This window comes from Colletotrichum graminicola, assembly GCF_000149035.1.
Source record: "Colletotrichum graminicola M1.001 genomic scaffold supercont1.24, whole genome shotgun sequence".
NCBI lineage: Eukaryota > Fungi > Ascomycota > Sordariomycetes > Glomerellales > Glomerellaceae > Colletotrichum > Colletotrichum graminicola.
This window is the reverse complement of record NW_007361028.1, coordinates 58,977-75,774: the sequence shown is the minus strand read 5'-3', so window position 1 is coordinate 75,774 and position 16,798 is coordinate 58,977. Positions and strand designations below refer to the sequence as shown.

Below are 16,798 nucleotides of genomic sequence, written 5' to 3'. Positions count from 1 at the left end.
CGCACTCGCGCGGTTGTTAATTCTTTCCTGAAAGGGCTAGTCGTTAGTTAGATCCCAGAGCGCCATCGTGAACCAAACAGAAGGCTACAGCTCCTCTGGGAGTCATTCAAAGGGCTGCTAATTACAGACTTTCTCGGGCCCCAGTTTGCAATCGCAGGCGGTCGAGCACTCGCAGCGTCCGCGATGTAACATGGATCCTGGATTCTTAAAGGCTATCCTATGGGATAGGGTGGTAAGGCCGGCCCTTCCACACTCGACGATTCCACGATGAAACCACGTATCGGGTTTGTGCGAGTCTAGCGCCACAGCAGCATGTACCACGCCAACGAGGAGCTCCGCCGCACCGCCGGCCCCGGCACCCGCGACGAGGGCTGGCTCTACCGCGTCGCGCAGGAGAAGAAGGGCGTCTACGGCCCCGGCGCCGTCCCCATCGAGTACGCCCGTCACCAGGCCGAGACCCCGGCCCGCAAGGCCTGGGATCACGATTGGAAGCGGTGAACGGGGAGGGCCTCGGGTGGGTCCCCTGGGGGAGGCTTTTTTATGAGAGAGGAAATATGTAAAAGGGGAAGGGGTGGGGATTTGTTCGAAGAGAGAAAAGAAAGACGGCATGCAAAAGCCGTGGATAAGAGATAGACCGGACGAGAGAGACTTGCGCGTCTGTCTTCTCCCATGTACCACCATCACCACCCTCGTGTCATTCTACTGTACCATGCTGTAGAAGTGGCCTTTGTACAATGCGGAAAACAGGAGTCAAATAATGTCATGTTTCGAAGCAAGTTTATGAATCGTTTTTTCTCCTTCAATATTTGTTGCGTAAAGTGACTGTCACCTCTCCCGTGCAGGGTAGGAGAAATGCGATTCCTCCCCAACATCCCAGACCAGCCTTCACCTGGCTTGCACTTTTGGGTCGTTCTATGTTACGCTATCCTACTAATACATACTATATCTCAAAGACGTCTCCGCTGAGTTTTCGCGCTATTTCCCGCTCATTATGGCGCCGCTAAAGAAAGGAAAGAAAAAGAATCAAACCAGAATAAAGGAGGGAGAAGGGGCGTTGATAATCAATCCGCATGATGGGCGCTGTAAGTGTCAGATGGCTATGTCCAAGCGAGTCGTCCGGGAGTGCTTTCCATTACGATGTGATCCTGGCATTTGTCGTTGTAGGGCGTGGGTGTGGTGCCTACATGTGCTAGCCGGCCGTCCTATGACCGGTCAACCTTGATCGGCGGACAGCAATTGTGTGTTTCGAATTGCAACACATGCTCCCCTGCAGAACTCGACGAATCCCGTGTCTGGTCGCTATTTCGTGCCCGCACTGGTGGTTGATCGGAAGGGAGTAAAGTGGGCGGCGAGGCTGCGTTCGCTCACAGAATGACACAGCAGCCGCCTCCTTCGCCCTTTTCAAAGGTCAGCAACGCGGCGCGCGTGGCAGCTTCAAAGACATCGTCGACTCCCTCGCCGCTGAGACTGGAGCACTCGAGGTATTTGCGGGCGCCAATCTCCTTGGCGACGGCATCGCCCTCTTGGTGGTTGACGAATCGCAACGACTTCTTGCGCATCTCCTCAATTGCGACAGGATCTTCGCGGAGGTCTTTCTTCAACCCGACGAGAATGATAGGGACGCCGGGGCAGAGACGCGTAACCTCTTCAACCCACTGTAACCGATGGTCAGCTCTGGAGCCAAAAGCGCCGGGGGCGTGCAAGCCAAACCGGAACGAACCTTGTGCTTGACGTTATCGAGAGAATCAGGGGTGTCGATGGAGAAGCCGATGAGGATGACATGAGCTTTGGAATATGCCAGGGGACGTAGCCGTTCGTAGTCCTCTTGTCCGGCGGTATCCCATAGCGCCAGCTGGACCGACTTGCCATCTACTCTGCAGTCGGTGACATAGTTTTCGAAAACGGTTGGGATCTATAGCTCAGGGTCGGTTAGGGATCGGTCGGATGGGAGAGGAGATGGGGGTTGCTGGTTATGGGACTAACGTAATGCTAGGGAGAATGATGGTTAGCAAAGGTTGGGCCGGCCGTTGAAATCAGGCCTCAACGCGCGTCAAAGCGGACTTACTGTAGGAAAATAGCCTAGGGTGAAGACACTCAGCAGACTAGTCTTTCCGCAAGCACCGTCACCGATAATGACGAGTTTCCTATGGGCGGTTGGTCAGCAATGGGGAAAAACGCAAAGACGGTCGGCGTATTGAGACTGGCCGGCTCAATAGCAGAATCCATCTTGTGTGCATGGCGCAATGGCCTGCCATAGGGTTGCCGTCTTCATGAGTTGGGGTAAAGAGCGCGGCGCGAAGTGGACAGTGCGGTCGTACCTGCGAATGACGTTCTGGGAGTTATTTGCTGCTGCCATAGCTGCGATGGTCTACCGGACCAAGGGAGGGGAGTGTGGAGGTGGATATCGACCCGAAGTCAATTGGAAGGCTGATCGAACCGTCTGCGGCGGGTCTCGGTGTCGAGCCGCAGGGCGGACAAAGCTAACGAAGCTGATCGAGTACAGACAATAGGGGAGCGGCGTCGGGCCCGCGCGGGAGGCAATCGACGAAGGTAGTCAAGGTCGAAGTCGGTGGGCTCGTATGGAGTACCGCCGTAGACTCGTTTCGAAGGGGGGAGGGGTTGCTGCGAGAGCAGTGTCGTCGAGCGGGTAGGTGACGGTTGCTGGCTCTAAGCAAGGCTGCCGTGGTTGAGGATGGTGGGTGTATGGGATAATTTCTGCGTAGGCGGGTGGAATTAGACCAAAATGGAAGGCTGCAAGTAAGACAATGGCGGATATGTCGGAGGGAGAAGAGGCGAGGAGTGGAATGATGAGATTGCAAATATGCGAGAAGATGGACAGAGATCAGGCCGAAGCAGAGGGAAAGGGAAGAAGGGGGAAAAGCAAGGCGATGAGTAAATAGTATTGGTAAAGGTTGCTAGTAGGTAGGTATGAGGAGGAGGGTGCGCTTGTGTTTTTTTCGGGTGGAGGAGGAACGGCAGGGTGACAGGAGGTGTGTGAGAGAGAGGGACGGGCGCCAAGTGAAGGCAGTGTAAGGTAAGGTAAGGCAGCTAACGTGTGAAAGCGTTGCACCCAGTAGGTGGGAATACGAGATGAAGGGAACACGCCGGGGGGTTAACGGGGTTTAAAGAAGCGGAACATGGAATTCGGGAGAGGCAGAAGAACGAGTAAGAAGAGGGTAAGAGAATATTAGAGCAAGACTAAGTAATCCAATTGAATACAGTGGAAACGGACGGGGAAGAGAAAGTCGGGGTACAATTTTATAAAAATACAACAAAAAAACGACATTATCCGCACACTAAAGAAGCTGCTGCTGTTGCTGCTGCTGCGAGCAGCTACACTGCCCACTAAACTCTGTACACTCGAGCTGGACTATCTATCCGTAGACTACGGAGTACCTAGGTAGGTAGCACAGCAACGAGGACGAAAAGTCCAAGACTCCAAGACTCCAGGACTCCAGGACAAGGTCCAGGGGGGGAGAGGCATACTACGATGTACCTGGCGCGCCGGGTCGGCGGAGTCCAGGTGGGTGGGACGGTATCCGTATCCCACCACCACTATCCGTACCACCACAACCTTCACCATCATCACTTCATCCACCACCACGCATAATGCGAGCGGGATACACTGTTATGCGTGCAAGAACGGTGTATTGGCCTCGCCTTCTGTACTCTCTTTCGACAACTAACTCTGGTCAGAACCTGGGGCTGACTGTTGGCCGGCAACACGATGCCGATGCGACCAAGATATCGTTTGATCTGATCACCGGGCAACATCGTGTGGCGGTGTTGAGAATCGCAAGTCCAAGGCCAAACAACGTCTGGATCAGTCGGTGGAAGAGATATCTCTCTTTACCAAACCTTGTCGTCGAGCGGTGAGCGCGTGCTGAGACGATCTACACAGATCCGTGCCCACAGTATACAGTAAGTAAGTGGCAGTGTATGTACGTACGTATGTAGTAGACCTATGACAACCATCGTACCTGTCCATCAATGTTTGCTTAGCTTACATTTTTGCTTGTTACCTACCTACAGGCGTACGATGTACAAGAAGCTACAGAAACTCGGATGCAGGCTGTCCACGAATTGTCAAACCCAGCTTGAAATTCCAGGGGAGCTAAAGAAGCCCAGAGACGGCGGAAATCGGACAGTGCCGCCGGTATTATGGTACACCACGCCTCACCTTCATGCATCCTCCCCTCATTCCGCCGCTCCACCACAGGCCGAGACTCCGGAAAAGCCCACCCGCGCGGGTGCGCCGGGCGGTGCGTGTGGTGGCACAGCAAAAAGATACCGTGCCTCGAAGAACGACACTTTCAGGGTCACCCCAGCAAGAAAAGAAAGGTAAAAACAAAGAAGAAGAAGAAAAAAAAAACAAGGGACGAGGACGTCAGACGCATTCGGATGCACCCTTTCTGGGCCCCGAGGACCGCCCGGCCCAGCACCGTACGCTCGATGCGACAAGCCCGTCTGGCAAAAGTCCCTAAAGTCCCATCATCATCACCACCACCACCACCACCACCATCACCAATACAGCAGTCAAATGGTCCGATTCGGCTTCTCGACGCGGCCGGCCGGTGCGGGGGCTGACATCTGAGCTGGTCGAGAAGAGAGGGAGAGCAGGTGAGAGGGACGGAGAGCCTGCAACCCTCGAACCCCTACCAGCCAGCCGCACCAGTTGCACCGGCTGCAGCGGTGGGGGAACCATTTAGGGTACCGCCAACGCGGCCAAGAAAGGCACGCACGAACCCAGCCTGGAATCCCACGACCCCTATGGAGCCATGACAGACAAAACAACACTGTCCTTCGCCCCTACGTCAGCACCCGTACTTCGTGCACATGGCGCGCGTCGTGCGTTGGGACCAAATTTGACCTTGGCCCGCCCATGGGATGAGATGGGGTTCCGGGGAGGCTGAGTTGACGGGTGGCATGCAAGGTAAAAAGCCTTCGAGTCCAAGTCGGGGTTGCTGCCCCCTCCCCTATCCACCGTCCCTAATTGTCGCCCTCTGCTGGTCTAGGATTGTCCAGAGATGGGATCGCCGTGCTGTCAGGTACCGGAGGCCGGAAAACAACCTCTTCCAAGAAACAGCGCGACCGGATTCTGCCATGATCGTCCTTCGATGCGTTGTCCCCTTGCCAATCAAGTTGGAGTAGAACTCGAGAACCGGCGACCGATTCCAACAACCAGGACGGAACCTTGTCGCCGCCCGCATAGATACACTCACTCACCTACCTACCCGACTTCCATTCAGCATCGAGGTCGCCCTCGGGTTTTTTTCCTTTTCTAAATTAGGATGTGGCTGCGTTCTCTGCCATGCCATCCCACGCTCTCCCTCGCGGCTCGCTCGCGGAACGAAATGCAAATTGTCAACAAGGTTTTCGGGAGCCGATGGCCGAACCAGCGGGTTGCGTCGAAAGGATTCCAGCTCTGGGTTTCCCTGTATTGTCTGCTTATCCACGTTTCGGCACATGTCGATTCACTGCCTCTTGTCTCTTCTGGCGTGTCTCCTTTAACATCATTACCCCCACCAGCTGGCCCCCTTGGCAATCCGTGAAGGGATGGACCCCGTCCTCGTCCCGCAGGCACGCCTGACGTTTTTACCCGTACCTCCGCGCTTTCGGTCAAGACAGGACTAGGTAGGTAGTTGACCGACTGCGGTCGTCGGTTAATAGCTTACATCATGTGCTGCGTACCTGTTCCTGTAGGTTTGAGAAGACATATCTTCAGACGCCGTTACGGCACCGATTGCCCTGCCTCGACCGGGTCTCTTTCCTGACTGTCTTGTCCCCCCTCCCCTCAATCGTCGTCATACGCAGCGCTGGAACAATAAGGGTGGCGCCATCCGGCAGCCGAAGTGCGGCCACAGGGCGGCGCACGCCAGCCCAGAGGGAGGGGGCATCGGATAGGCAAAACCCGACCACACCTCCGTGCGCCGTATCTCCGTCTCTCTGCGCAGTCACCCACACCATCACAAGTGCTCTGCCCCCCTCGTCCGTTCAACGTTTGCATCGTCTTGGATGTGCTGCTGTGCTGTTGTGGTAATGTACGGATATGGTATCGCGCAACACTGCAGTGCCCCATCTGCAACTATCCGGCGTACGGGCATGTAAACCTACCATGAGCCACCCCTGCTTGGTGGAGGCTCTCCAGGGGTAGGAGCAGGCTCAGCTCGGAGCGGCTGTCATTGTGTGCAGTCGGCTCTTTGAGCAGAGACGCGTCTTTGGTGCACAAATAAGCGTTTCTTGCCAGGATCGGCGACGTATGGATCGGCAGCGTATGGATCGACGGCGTATGTATATCCGGCGTGTTCCTGACAAATTCTTCGTCCTTGGGCCATATTCGTACAGACACGAGTCTTGGAAGTATCCCAGGGAAATGAGGCTCGCCCCTGGATATAATTGCTCATCATGGAGTTGCAATCAGGTGAGCAGAATGATCCTCTTCTTTCTTTTGCTTTCGCTTCATCACTCGGAGCGGGGCCTGGCGGCATGCAGCGTTGGCGTGAGCATTGTCTGTTTGCACATGTAGTTGGCCACAGCCCGCGCAACGCCTCGGGACAGGTGGAATGTTTCCCTGATCTCGGCCCAGTCCCGCCATTGTGACGCCGCTAGTAGTTGGCCTCGGGAACGACGGATGAACATATGTTTGGGGTGCCAAGGATTGGCTGGCGACGCTCACAATCAGCCACTGCCAGTGGTGGTGCATGGTCTTCGAGGAGAGCATCGGGTTTGACAGTGCTGGCGAGTGTCGGATGATTGGAAGGTACGAGAGCTTCGTGTAAGCCAATGTATCACGGGGGGAGATGCATTATCAGCTTGTGGCACGGGGATTTGCGACGACTGAGTTGGAATTGCAGAAGACTCCGACGCAGCAAGGCTGGAAAAATGTAATTGTCCAGCTCTCCACGTGGGAGAAAGTGTGCCTACCTAGGTAGTGTAGATAGTTAGGTAGGCTGCAGCGATTCGGAAGGGATCAGCCTGACATTTGCGTTAGTCGTTTGTCCTGGTCGGTCAGTCGAGCGAAAGTGGTTGATGGTGTGTTTCTCTTTCTAGCAACGGGAGGGTAATTAGGTGAAGTGAGACGACGTACGGACATACATGGTAGGCGATGGGATGACATCAAGTCATAAACCCCCGGTCCCAATGTCCTAGGTAGTGTCTCCAGGTAGCATGTTGGGAGCAGTGTACGAAGTACAAGTACGCAATGCGTAATGCAAAGTCGGATTAGGTAATATGGACATGGGGATAGCGATAGGGATGGAATATCTGTCCGCGGTCTCAAAATCGCATTTCAGCTCGGATGAGATCGCGAATGATTACGTCAGCTTTGCGGAGGGACAGTCATGGAGCCTAACATTTGGCGAATGGCTGAAAGGCTCCACTCCTCCAGCCCTCAGCCCACACAAGTACTTGGTACCAGTGCTGGCCAGGAAGAGCTAGCTTGCCAGCCGGATGGGTTTGATGCCAGCGGGCAAACAGTCACGTGGACCACAGCACAATGGCACACTTCAGCCTCGAAATCTGGGTTGACGGGGTTGTGCCAAGCACCCGGTGGACAAAAAAGATGGCACACCTAAACACTCCCTACACTATTATAAACAGCACAACACTAAATACATAGATATACCTATCTAAAATAGTCAGAATTAATGCCAGTATGTTCTACCTACTATTAAATATATTTTTCCTATATCCTAACTGCGTCTTGTGGCTGTGTTAGTATAACAAAAAAACACCTGTTAATAGTCTTGGGGTAGATGTGGTGTGGGAAAGTACTTTAGGTGTGCCATCTTTTTTGTCCACCGGGTGCCAAGGTAGGTAGGTACCTAGCTAGGCAGGTGTCGAGATACGGAGGCGTACCCATGTAGAGAGAGTATTTGGCGAGTGCGGTACCTACACCAACCTGCTGACTGATGCCTGTCCTTTCTCTCATGGTCATGTACCCCTCTCACACAACTGCGCCAGTGAGTGACTTTTTTTCCATTCTCGATCCGACGCCCATCCACCTAGGTACTTCACCTACCTACCTTACCTGGGTATTACTAGGTATTACCTCCATGTACCTAATCATCATCTCCATCGTCCACCCGATCTTCAACAACGAGTCAATATTGGACGCTGGGATGGATGACTGACGACTTGAGTTTGTTTGTTTCCCTTGGTCCCTCGCTGGAAAGAATTTGGACCAGCCAAAAGGGCCAGACAAACCCCCAACCAACCGTCTTCGATATCAGTCATCCGCATCATCGTCGTCGTTGCCAATACCACTAGCCTTGCGAGCTTGCCTTGTCGATTGTTCCCACCCACGACATCAAGACGTCTGCCTGCCAATCCATATTCACTGGAGTATACTATACGTACAATACTGCTCATTGCCAGTGATGCCCTGTCCTCATTTGTTCTGTACCATGCTATGTGTGCCATGCCGTGCTGGACTGTGCTGTGCTGGATTTCCCTCCCTCCTTACCTACAGGGAGTTACAGGTACTTGGGTACGCTACTACACTATAACAGTACCCTGCTGTCGTCCCTTGGCAGATCAGTGTGTGGCTGAACCCAGCCCCATCTCGAATAATATTCGCCTCCACCAGTGAGTGAGTCCTGCCTCATCACCACCACCACCACCACCACCACCACCACCACCACCACCACCACCACCACTACCTACCTACCTTTGTAGCCTGCCCTGCGCGCTGTACCCCGATTCCGCCTGCCATTTTCGCGAGCCGCTACCTTTACCCACAAACGCCCTGCCGCCCAACCCAACCAACTTCTCACCAAGAGGGGCCAAACGTCTCGTCTCGATTTTACTCACCCATCTTGACATAGCTTTACTTTGCATCTCATTCAATCGCCCCAGGCCCGACCGATCGCGAGCCCGCCCGCCGAGCCCACCCCGACCTCGACGACTCTTAATCTCCCTCTCAACAACAACCCCTCCCCTCCGACCAGACCCGTCCCTCCCTCCCTCTCCCTTCCTCTCTCTCGTCTATCTCTCTCTCTCTCTCTCTCTCTCTCTCTCTCTCTCTCTCTCTCTCTCTCTCTCTCTCTCTCTCTCTCTCTCTCTCTCCCTCTCTCTCTCTCTCTCTCTCTCCCTCTCTATGACATCCACGTTTGTTGCTTGGTAGCATAGATTCGACATGCCGGCCAACCACCGCCAGCCGGCATCGCAGACGCCTGCGTCTCCCAATACCAAGCCCACGGCTCGCTACACGAACAAAGATGGCTCCAAGATCATTACTGTGCCCAAGGGCCCCCCCTCCACCGAACCCTCGCAGCCTTCCACCCCGACCTTGTCGGCAAGGCCTCCGAGTGTCCAGACCGCAGCCACCAACGGTGCCGACTCCTCCGTCCCTACCGTCAATCGCAAGAAGCAGAAGCGTCGCGCAAAGGCTGCCGCCAAGGCTGCTGCCGAGCAGGCCGTCGCCCAAAACCCCAATGGCCGCTCAAGTCCCGCATCTGGAGCACCTGGCACACCCGCCTCCAAACCTCAGCCTGCCCAGGATGACGACGACCAGGATTCCAGCGACGACGACGCCGACGAACACCACGACCCTGACGGCCACTCACGCGTAAACGGTGTCGCCTCGGGCAAATCGTCCAAAAAGTCAAAGAAGAAGAAGAAGAAGAACGCAAAGAACCAGCACCTTGCCGAACCCCACTTTGACAACGTCCCGTCGCACTCCCACTCGCCATTGACGCCCCGTGGGCCTGGAATTTCCAAGGATAAGATCTGGAACACCAGCTCGCAGGAGGAGAGGGAGCGCATCAAGGAATTCTGGCTTGGCCTGGGCGAGGACGAGCGCAAGTCGCTGGTCAAGGTTGAAAAGGACGCCGTCCTGAAGAAGATGAAGGAGCAGCAGAAGCACACGTGCAGCTGCACCGTCTGCGGCCGGAAGCGCACCGCCATCGAGGAGGAGCTGGAAGGCCTCTACGATGCCTACTACGAGGAGCTCGAGACGTTTGCCAATAATGGGGAGGGTCCCCATATCCTCCCGCCTCACCGCGAATTCCCCCTGCGACCCTCGCGCCTCCCGGCAACATACTCGGGGCAACCGCCGTCGCGTGGTCGCATAGTGGAGCACGTCGGCGACGATGACGAGGACGAGGACCCCGAAGAAGAGTACAGCGACGAAGAGGACGAGCTCGAGGACGAGGAGGAAGAGGAAGACGACGACGAGTATAGCGAAGAAGACGAACCGCCAGAGGATGCTCACCCTCACGATCGAGATGTGGCCGACTTCTTGACGTTTGGTAACAGCCTGCAAGTCAAGGGTATGCAGCTTCTGGACTCTCTACTCTGCAGATATGGTAACATGGACTTAGGCGGCATACTCACCGTTGCGGATGACCTCCTCAAGAACGACGGCAAGCGCTTCATCGAAATGATGGAGCAGCTCGCCGAGCGCCGCATGGCGCGCGAGGAGGACGCCAAGGAACACTTTTCCCGCGCCTACGGTCATCCCGCCAACGGCTCTTACTCGAATCATAACCATCCTCCTCCCGAAGACGACTACGACGACGAGGACGAGGAGGAGGATGAGGACTATGATGACAGTCAAGAAGAGGAATACGAGGATGAAGAAGTGAGCTCCTCTCAATACACATATGACCATAAACACTCGAGTACTGAGCATTACTGTTGTCATCATCAGGACACGATGACCGAGGAGCAGCGCATGGAAGAGGGTCGTCGCATGTTCCAGATATTCGCCGCTCGCATGTTCGAGCAGCGCGTCCTGACGGCCTACCGGGATATGGTCGCCAAGCAACGCCAACAACAGCTCATCGAGGAGCTCGAGGAGGAGAACCGACAAGACGCCCAGCGGAAAGCAAAAAAGGCCAAGGAGAACCAGAAGCGAAAGGACAAGGCCGCGCTGAAGAAACAGCAGCAGGCCGAGGAGAAGGCGCGCAAGGAGGCTGAAAAGGCGGCCGAAGAAGCCGCCCGACTCGAGGAACAGCGAAGAAAGGCCGAAGAGCAGCGACTGCGAGCCGAGGAGAAGCGCCGTAAGAAGGAGGAGCAGAAGCGTCTCGAGGAGGAGGAACGCCTCCGGAAAGAGGCGGAGCGGCAAAAGCGTCTCCAGGAACAACAAGAGAAGCGCGCGGAGCAGGAGCGTAAGGCGCGAGAAGCCCGAGAAAAGGCGCAGAAGCTAAAGGAGGAGGCTCGATTACGAGAGAAGGAGAACCGAGAGCAGAAGGAAAAAGAGATTCGGGAGCGGAAAGAGAAGCAAGACCAGGCCAAGCGCGACAAGGAGGCCAAGGCCAAGGCCGACCGGGAAGCCAAGGCCGACAAGGAGAGCAGCGAGCGGCTCAAGCAGGAAGAGAAGGCGGCGCAAAAGGCCGCCACCATCACCGCTGCCCCCATCCCCATCCCCAACTCAGGTCGACGTCTGTCGCAACACCCGGTGCCGATCCCGACGCACACTTCCAACCCAGCATCATACGCATCTCCAAAGATACCCGTTGCGACGCCGGCTCTGCCCAAGGCTCCAACACCGATCCGCCCCAAACATGCGTCCCAGCCCCTGGAAACCAGCCTGCCGGGATCTCAAGCTTCGCAGTCCGGCTCCACTGCCAGCCAGAACCCATCACCACACCCCGCCACACCCGGCCACACGAGCCCGGCACCGATTGGATCCCGGAAGACCAGCGTGGCGACCACGAGCTCGCTGCCGCACCCTCACTCCGTATCGCCGTCGAGCATCAAGGGCCCTATGCAGCCGGGTCCGTTCGGCATGCCTATGAGCATGCCCCCTCCCGGCTTCGGAGGGCCGCCACCTCCAGGGCTAGCGAACCGCATTCATGATCCCATCTTCGGCCCGTCCGGTATTCCTGGCTTCGGCCGACCGCCGCCGCCACCTGGAATGATGCCCGGCCCGCCGGGGCTTAATGGGCCCGCGGGACGCGGCTTCATGCCGCACCCGCCTCCCGGATTCGGACAGCCCATGGGCGGCGACCCGATGCATAACATGGCGCCGGGGCCCGCGACGCACTCAAGGCAGGCCTCTGGGAGCTTCGATCCGGCTTCATCGCCGGCTCCGGCACAACCCATTGGAAGGCCAGCGCCCATCGGACGGCCCGGCAGCGTGGTGCATGGACAGCGCAACGATCAGCTAGACGACTTCGCCAACCAGCATCTCGGTAGCAGCGCTCTGCTGGATGATGCCGAGGACCCGGTCAATGCGGCCATGAACGCGGCTAGGCATCGCAGCCAGGTTCCGCGACCGGCGTTTCCGACCATCCCGTTCGTCGGAGGCATGGACAACGGATTCCACAACATGCACAACAATGTGTGGGGACCGTCACCGATGGGCTTCGCCCCCCCTCCTGGGCTGGGCAATCCCACCTGGGGCGGTCCAATGATCCCGCCGATGCCGCCGCTCGGTCAGATCCGCACGGCCGGAAACCCTCGTTCGGTCACGGTCCGCCTGATGCTGTGCCGCGCCTGCAAGGAGCTGCAGAACCGCAACGCCGACACCTCCGACTCGTTTGTCGACTTGGCAGCGATCAAGGCTGAGGTGGACCAACTCAGTGGAACGGAGGTCATATCGGAAGAAGATCTGCTGGAGCTTGCCGAAACGGAAGGCAACGCCCAAAACGGCGGAGGCACCTTTGAGGTTCGACGAAACGCACATGGCCCCGGCCAGCACTCGGTTCGGTGGGTGCCCGAATTCAACGACATGACACACCCTCACCACAGAGCAGTAGGCGCTCCAGGCGAGATCGGGAGCCCCATCATCGGCAGTGGCACGGCGGCATTCTTGGCTAGAGGGCATTAGGCCCGTCCATCTAGCGAAGGATCGGGGTCTGCGTCCTCAACCGATAGCCTCGGCACGTCGGACAGGCTCTCTCGAGGAATGTTTCACGCCATGCAGACGGGCCGCATCAACAGGGTCACCAGGAGTTTGGGTTACGTTGGCGCAGAAAGGGAGAACCAGGCCAAGAGACCATCTTGATTCCGGGGGAGGAGGACGTTGTTCCGGTGGGAGAGTTGATGTGGGAACTTTCTTTGAATCTCAGTAATCGAGCCCCCTCGGGCTTTTCTTTTGCCCGGATACCTGCCACGCGCAGAGGGGCCAGCCGTTCCAGCCAGCCTTAATGGCGAAGCGATGCGCCAGCGTTAGCCAATAGACTACCTGTGTTCTTTGTGCACCATGTTTTTCTTGCTGATGCTTCGGTGCGCCACCTTTACATCCCAGCATCTGATCGACGTTTGTTCGCAAGGGAAGTGGGTATCGAGTAAACGAAACGTCACCACGATAAGACGAACCGGAAACAGGCCCCCACAACGATGCACACCCAACTCAGACGTACCGCCGCCCACTTTTGCTCCCGTCCCGAATCCAGGTTACCTAAAAGCCTGCTAACTTGCGCAAACAGGAAAAGAAAAACGGAAGATCTGAAACGGAGGACGGGAAGTAGCCAGGGCTCGGGCCGAACGAGAGAGGCTCCCCGGAGGGACCCGGAGGGAGAAACAGGAGCCATAACCCCTCCCCCCCCCCCTCCGCCCCAAGGACTCCCAAGAAGCCGGTTTACCCCGGCTAGCTTGCTCAGTAATCATACGGCGAGAGACCCTTCGTCCAGAGGTTGCCGTGTGATTTTCTACCCGTAAAGGTACGTCGGCGGCAGACGAGCGAAAGCGAGAGAGGAGGGGGCTTGCTGGTCGTCATGGATCGTCTCAACATACGAGATAGCCGCGTCGGGCTCAATCACATCTTTCTCATTTTTTTCTGTTGGGGACGGTTTCTTTTCATTTAACCATTTCGCTCTTTTGTCTCCTGGGCTTCCTCTCTCTCTCTCTCTCTCTCTCTCTCTCTCTCTCTCTCTCTCTCTCTCTCTCTCTCTCTCTCTATCTCTCTTTCTGTCTTTCTGTCTTTCTTTCGCGGGGGAGCGGTCAGGGATGACCGAGACAAGAGGCCCAGGTTAGTCTTACGCCCTTTTGGTCATAAGCCGGGCCCCTGTCTCGTCCTCCCTTTTCATCGTTCACAGACGAAAAGGGGGAGAAGGGTTCTGTCTTCGCTTGACCAGCTGTGGACCTCGGAGCCTGCGACCACTACGGATGGCGGCTGCTGTGGACGTTGCTCGTTGGAACGAGACCTGGAGCACGTTGGCAGACGCCCTCGTGACGGATCCGCCCTCCCTTTTTTTCCTCTTTCTTTTTTTCCCATCAGCGAACATAAGAGTGAACACGACGGCTTTTTGGCAAAGAGTAAAACTCCAATTTCTAGTGTCTATGTGGTATTTCTAGCCATCCCAAGTCGTCAAACGTCGTGTGTGTGTGTATCATCCCGGATCCCTTACGGCAACCGTAGCCAGTAGCCCCGGCACCTCGAACGAAAAGCCCTCCCACCTCCCCCGGGCATGTGCCGTTTATACACGGCCACCCCGTTCCACCCATCGGGTATCGTAAGTCTATTGGCTGTATTGCGGAAACAAAGAAGAGATAGAAAGAAACAGAAAGAGGAGCAAGAAACCGCGTCTACGAGATAGCTGCGCTGCTACAGTGTCATGCAAGCATTAAGTACTACAGGCGAGAATGATAATAATAATAGAAACGTGTGATGTCATATGGACAATGGAAAACCCCAAATGGCCGGCGTCGTGGGTTTCCCGGATATAGACGGCGGGAAATGGGGAAGAGAGATGGAGAGAAAGAGAAGAAGGGAGGGGAGCCTAGATCCAAGCGGGTTGGGCGCGCGCCTTGTTCTCGACTGGCGGCGCGGACCGGGACAGGCGCCTGAGGCGGTGAGTCCAGGAGCCGGGCCGCATTGAGGAGGTCTGGGGGATCTGGAGGAGAGCCCCGAAGGCGTCGCGGTCGTCCGCCGCCACCCGCTGCTGCGGCCGCGGCGCCAAGCCGCCCAGTGTCTGGACGTCGTTGCAAGGGGTGATGGGATTCGGCAACGCGGAGGTGGCGGCGGCGCCGCCGCCATAACCGGCGTAGAAGACAGCGTCGTCGAACAGTTCGTCCTTACGGGGGCCGAGGACGACGTCGGTGGACCAGGGGTCATGCTCGGGGAGGGCGAGGGGCGTGCCGGGGTGGGGGTAGGCGAGGGAGTCGGGCTCGTCGGGGACGGAGCGGGGCGGCGGGTGCGGGACGGTGGCGAGGGTGGTGTGGAAGACGGGCCGGTGTTGGCCGAAGGAGCCGCGGTGCAGCTTGTTATGGCCGCCGACGGTGAGCGGGCACCGTTGGCGGAGCGGGCGGGTGGCGGCGCCGGGGAACACGGCGGGCGGCGGGTGCTCGGGAGACGAGAAGGAGGACTGGCCCAGGGTCCAGGCGGCGTGGAGGATGCGGGGCACGTCGGCGAGGTGCCGGCACTCGAGGAGCTTCTTGAGGTCGCCCGACGACCGCGGCTGCCACCGCAGCTGGTTGCGCGCCGTCTTGTCCCAGAGGGCGTGCTTCCACTCGTGCTTGAGGGCGCGCTGCCGCAGGAGGTTCTGGACCTGGTGGTAATAGGCCCACTCGGACGACGGGGCGGCGCCGCCGCCGCCGCTGCTGCTGCTGCTGCGCGTGTCGAAGTGGCCGGCGAGGTGGTCAAAGTATCTGTCGGCGGCGGCGGAGGCGCCGCCGTCGTCCGCGGCCTCGAAAACCTCCTTGCACCCGAGGAAGCCGCAGGCGAAGACGACCTGCGCGCAGAGCTCGACCCTGGCGCGGTCGGGCGTCGGGTGGACGTCGCCGTGGTCGATCTTGTAGTGGGTGACGAAGGCCTTTTCAAAGTCGAGGACCATGCGGCACCCGCGCTGCGGGCAGGCCCAGACGCAGTCGGTGTTGTGGAAGTTCTGGAGGTGCTTCTTGAAGTCGCTCTTGCGGCCGAAGCCGACGCGGACGTCGTAGACGGCGCACAGGGGGCACTCGATGGGCTTGCGGCGGGGAGGGGACCGCACGGCGGCCGCGGCCGCGGCCGCCTTCTCGCGGGACGGCGTGGAGAGGTACTCGCTGATGTGGCGGTCCTGCCACTCGGTGCCGGAGAGGGAGGGCGTCGCCGACGGCGAGAGGAGGAAGGGGATGTCGTTGTCGCCGCCGCCTTGCCAAGCGTCCTGGGACTGCTGCTGCTGTTGTTGTCCGCCGTAGAAGCTGCCGGCCAGGGAGGCGGCGTCTGAACCGCAGAGGGAGGCGTCCGAGTTGCTCCAAGGGCTGGAGCTCGTCAGGGACGGCGCGCTCTGGTTGCTGCCGAAGGTCGACGTGGACAAGGTCGAATCCCGCTCTGTGGTGTCTCTGTGTTGCTGCTGCCTTTGCTGTTGCTGCTGGTGCTGGTGCTGGTGGTGTTGGGGCGGCGGCCGAAGCGCCGTGTTGTTGTTGCTGCTGCTGTTGTTGTTGCTGCCAAGATTACGGAGAGTGTTCTCCACGCTCCCGGACCCGTATCGTCCGGCGAGCTCGCGGAGGACCCGCATGTCTTCCGGCGACATGGCCAATTCTTCCGGGGTTGGGTACATAGTTTAAGCGTTCGGTCGCTTCGGGACTGTGTGTCTGACGTATCTATGGTCTCATAGGCGTCTGTCCGTCGAGCTTCGGAAGGGTAAGTTGTGGGTGTCTGTGAGAGAGTCGAAGAGGAGGAGTGGACGAACAGGCAGCGAGCGATGACCGACGTGTCCGAGTATCACCAGAGTGAGAGAAAGGCCGGTCGTCATGTAGCGAAAGGAAATGCTCGAGGCGACACGAACTGCCAAGGCGACGAAATAACAGAACGGGTGCGTTTAGGGGATCCAATAACGAACCGGAGGAGGGGGAAACGTCGGATCTTAAGCATGGAAGAGGAGCAGCGGATCCGAAATTTTGTAGTGTCGGCCAAGAGACAACGTCAAAG

At 57.6% G+C, this 16,798-nt stretch overlaps 4 protein-coding genes across 4 annotated transcripts in view; 2 read left to right on the top strand and 2 right to left on the bottom strand.

Annotated features, from left to right (window-relative positions):
• GLRG_06366 (uncharacterized protein) overlaps positions 1–498 on the top strand; it is a gene marked incomplete at both ends in the record, with an annotated part of 863 nt that extends 365 nt beyond the window's left edge. Inside the window, one exon of the mRNA XM_008097051.1 lies at positions 309–498. Coding sequence (XP_008095242.1) covers positions 309–498 — 190 coding nt within the window. The remainder of the gene's footprint in view (positions 1–308) is intronic.
• Positions 499–1,364: 866 nt separating this feature from the next.
• Positions 1,365–2,356, bottom strand: GLRG_06365 (Ras family protein; the record flags this gene model as incomplete). Its single annotated transcript, XM_008097050.1, has 4 exons — positions 1,365–1,655; positions 1,721–1,912; positions 2,066–2,144; positions 2,319–2,356. 4 exons carry the CDS (start codon positions 2,354–2,356, stop codon positions 1,365–1,367), a joined length of 600 nt encoding a protein of 199 aa, XP_008095241.1.
• Positions 2,357–9,136: 6,780 nt separating this feature from the next.
• Positions 9,137–12,775, top strand: GLRG_06364 (stress response protein NST1; the record flags this gene model as incomplete). Its single annotated transcript, XM_008097049.1, has 1 exon — positions 9,137–12,775. The coding sequence occupies one exon, from the start codon at positions 9,137–9,139 to the stop codon at positions 12,773–12,775; it is 3,639 nt and encodes a 1,212-aa protein (XP_008095240.1).
• A 1,894-nt stretch (positions 12,776–14,669) lies between these two features.
• Positions 14,670–16,427, bottom strand: GLRG_06363 (uncharacterized protein; the record flags this gene model as incomplete). The annotated part of the gene is made up of 1 exon (XM_008097048.1): positions 14,670–16,427. One exon carries the CDS (start codon positions 16,425–16,427, stop codon positions 14,670–14,672), a length of 1,758 nt encoding a protein of 585 aa, XP_008095239.1.
• Positions 16,428–16,798: the final 371 nt, after the last annotated feature.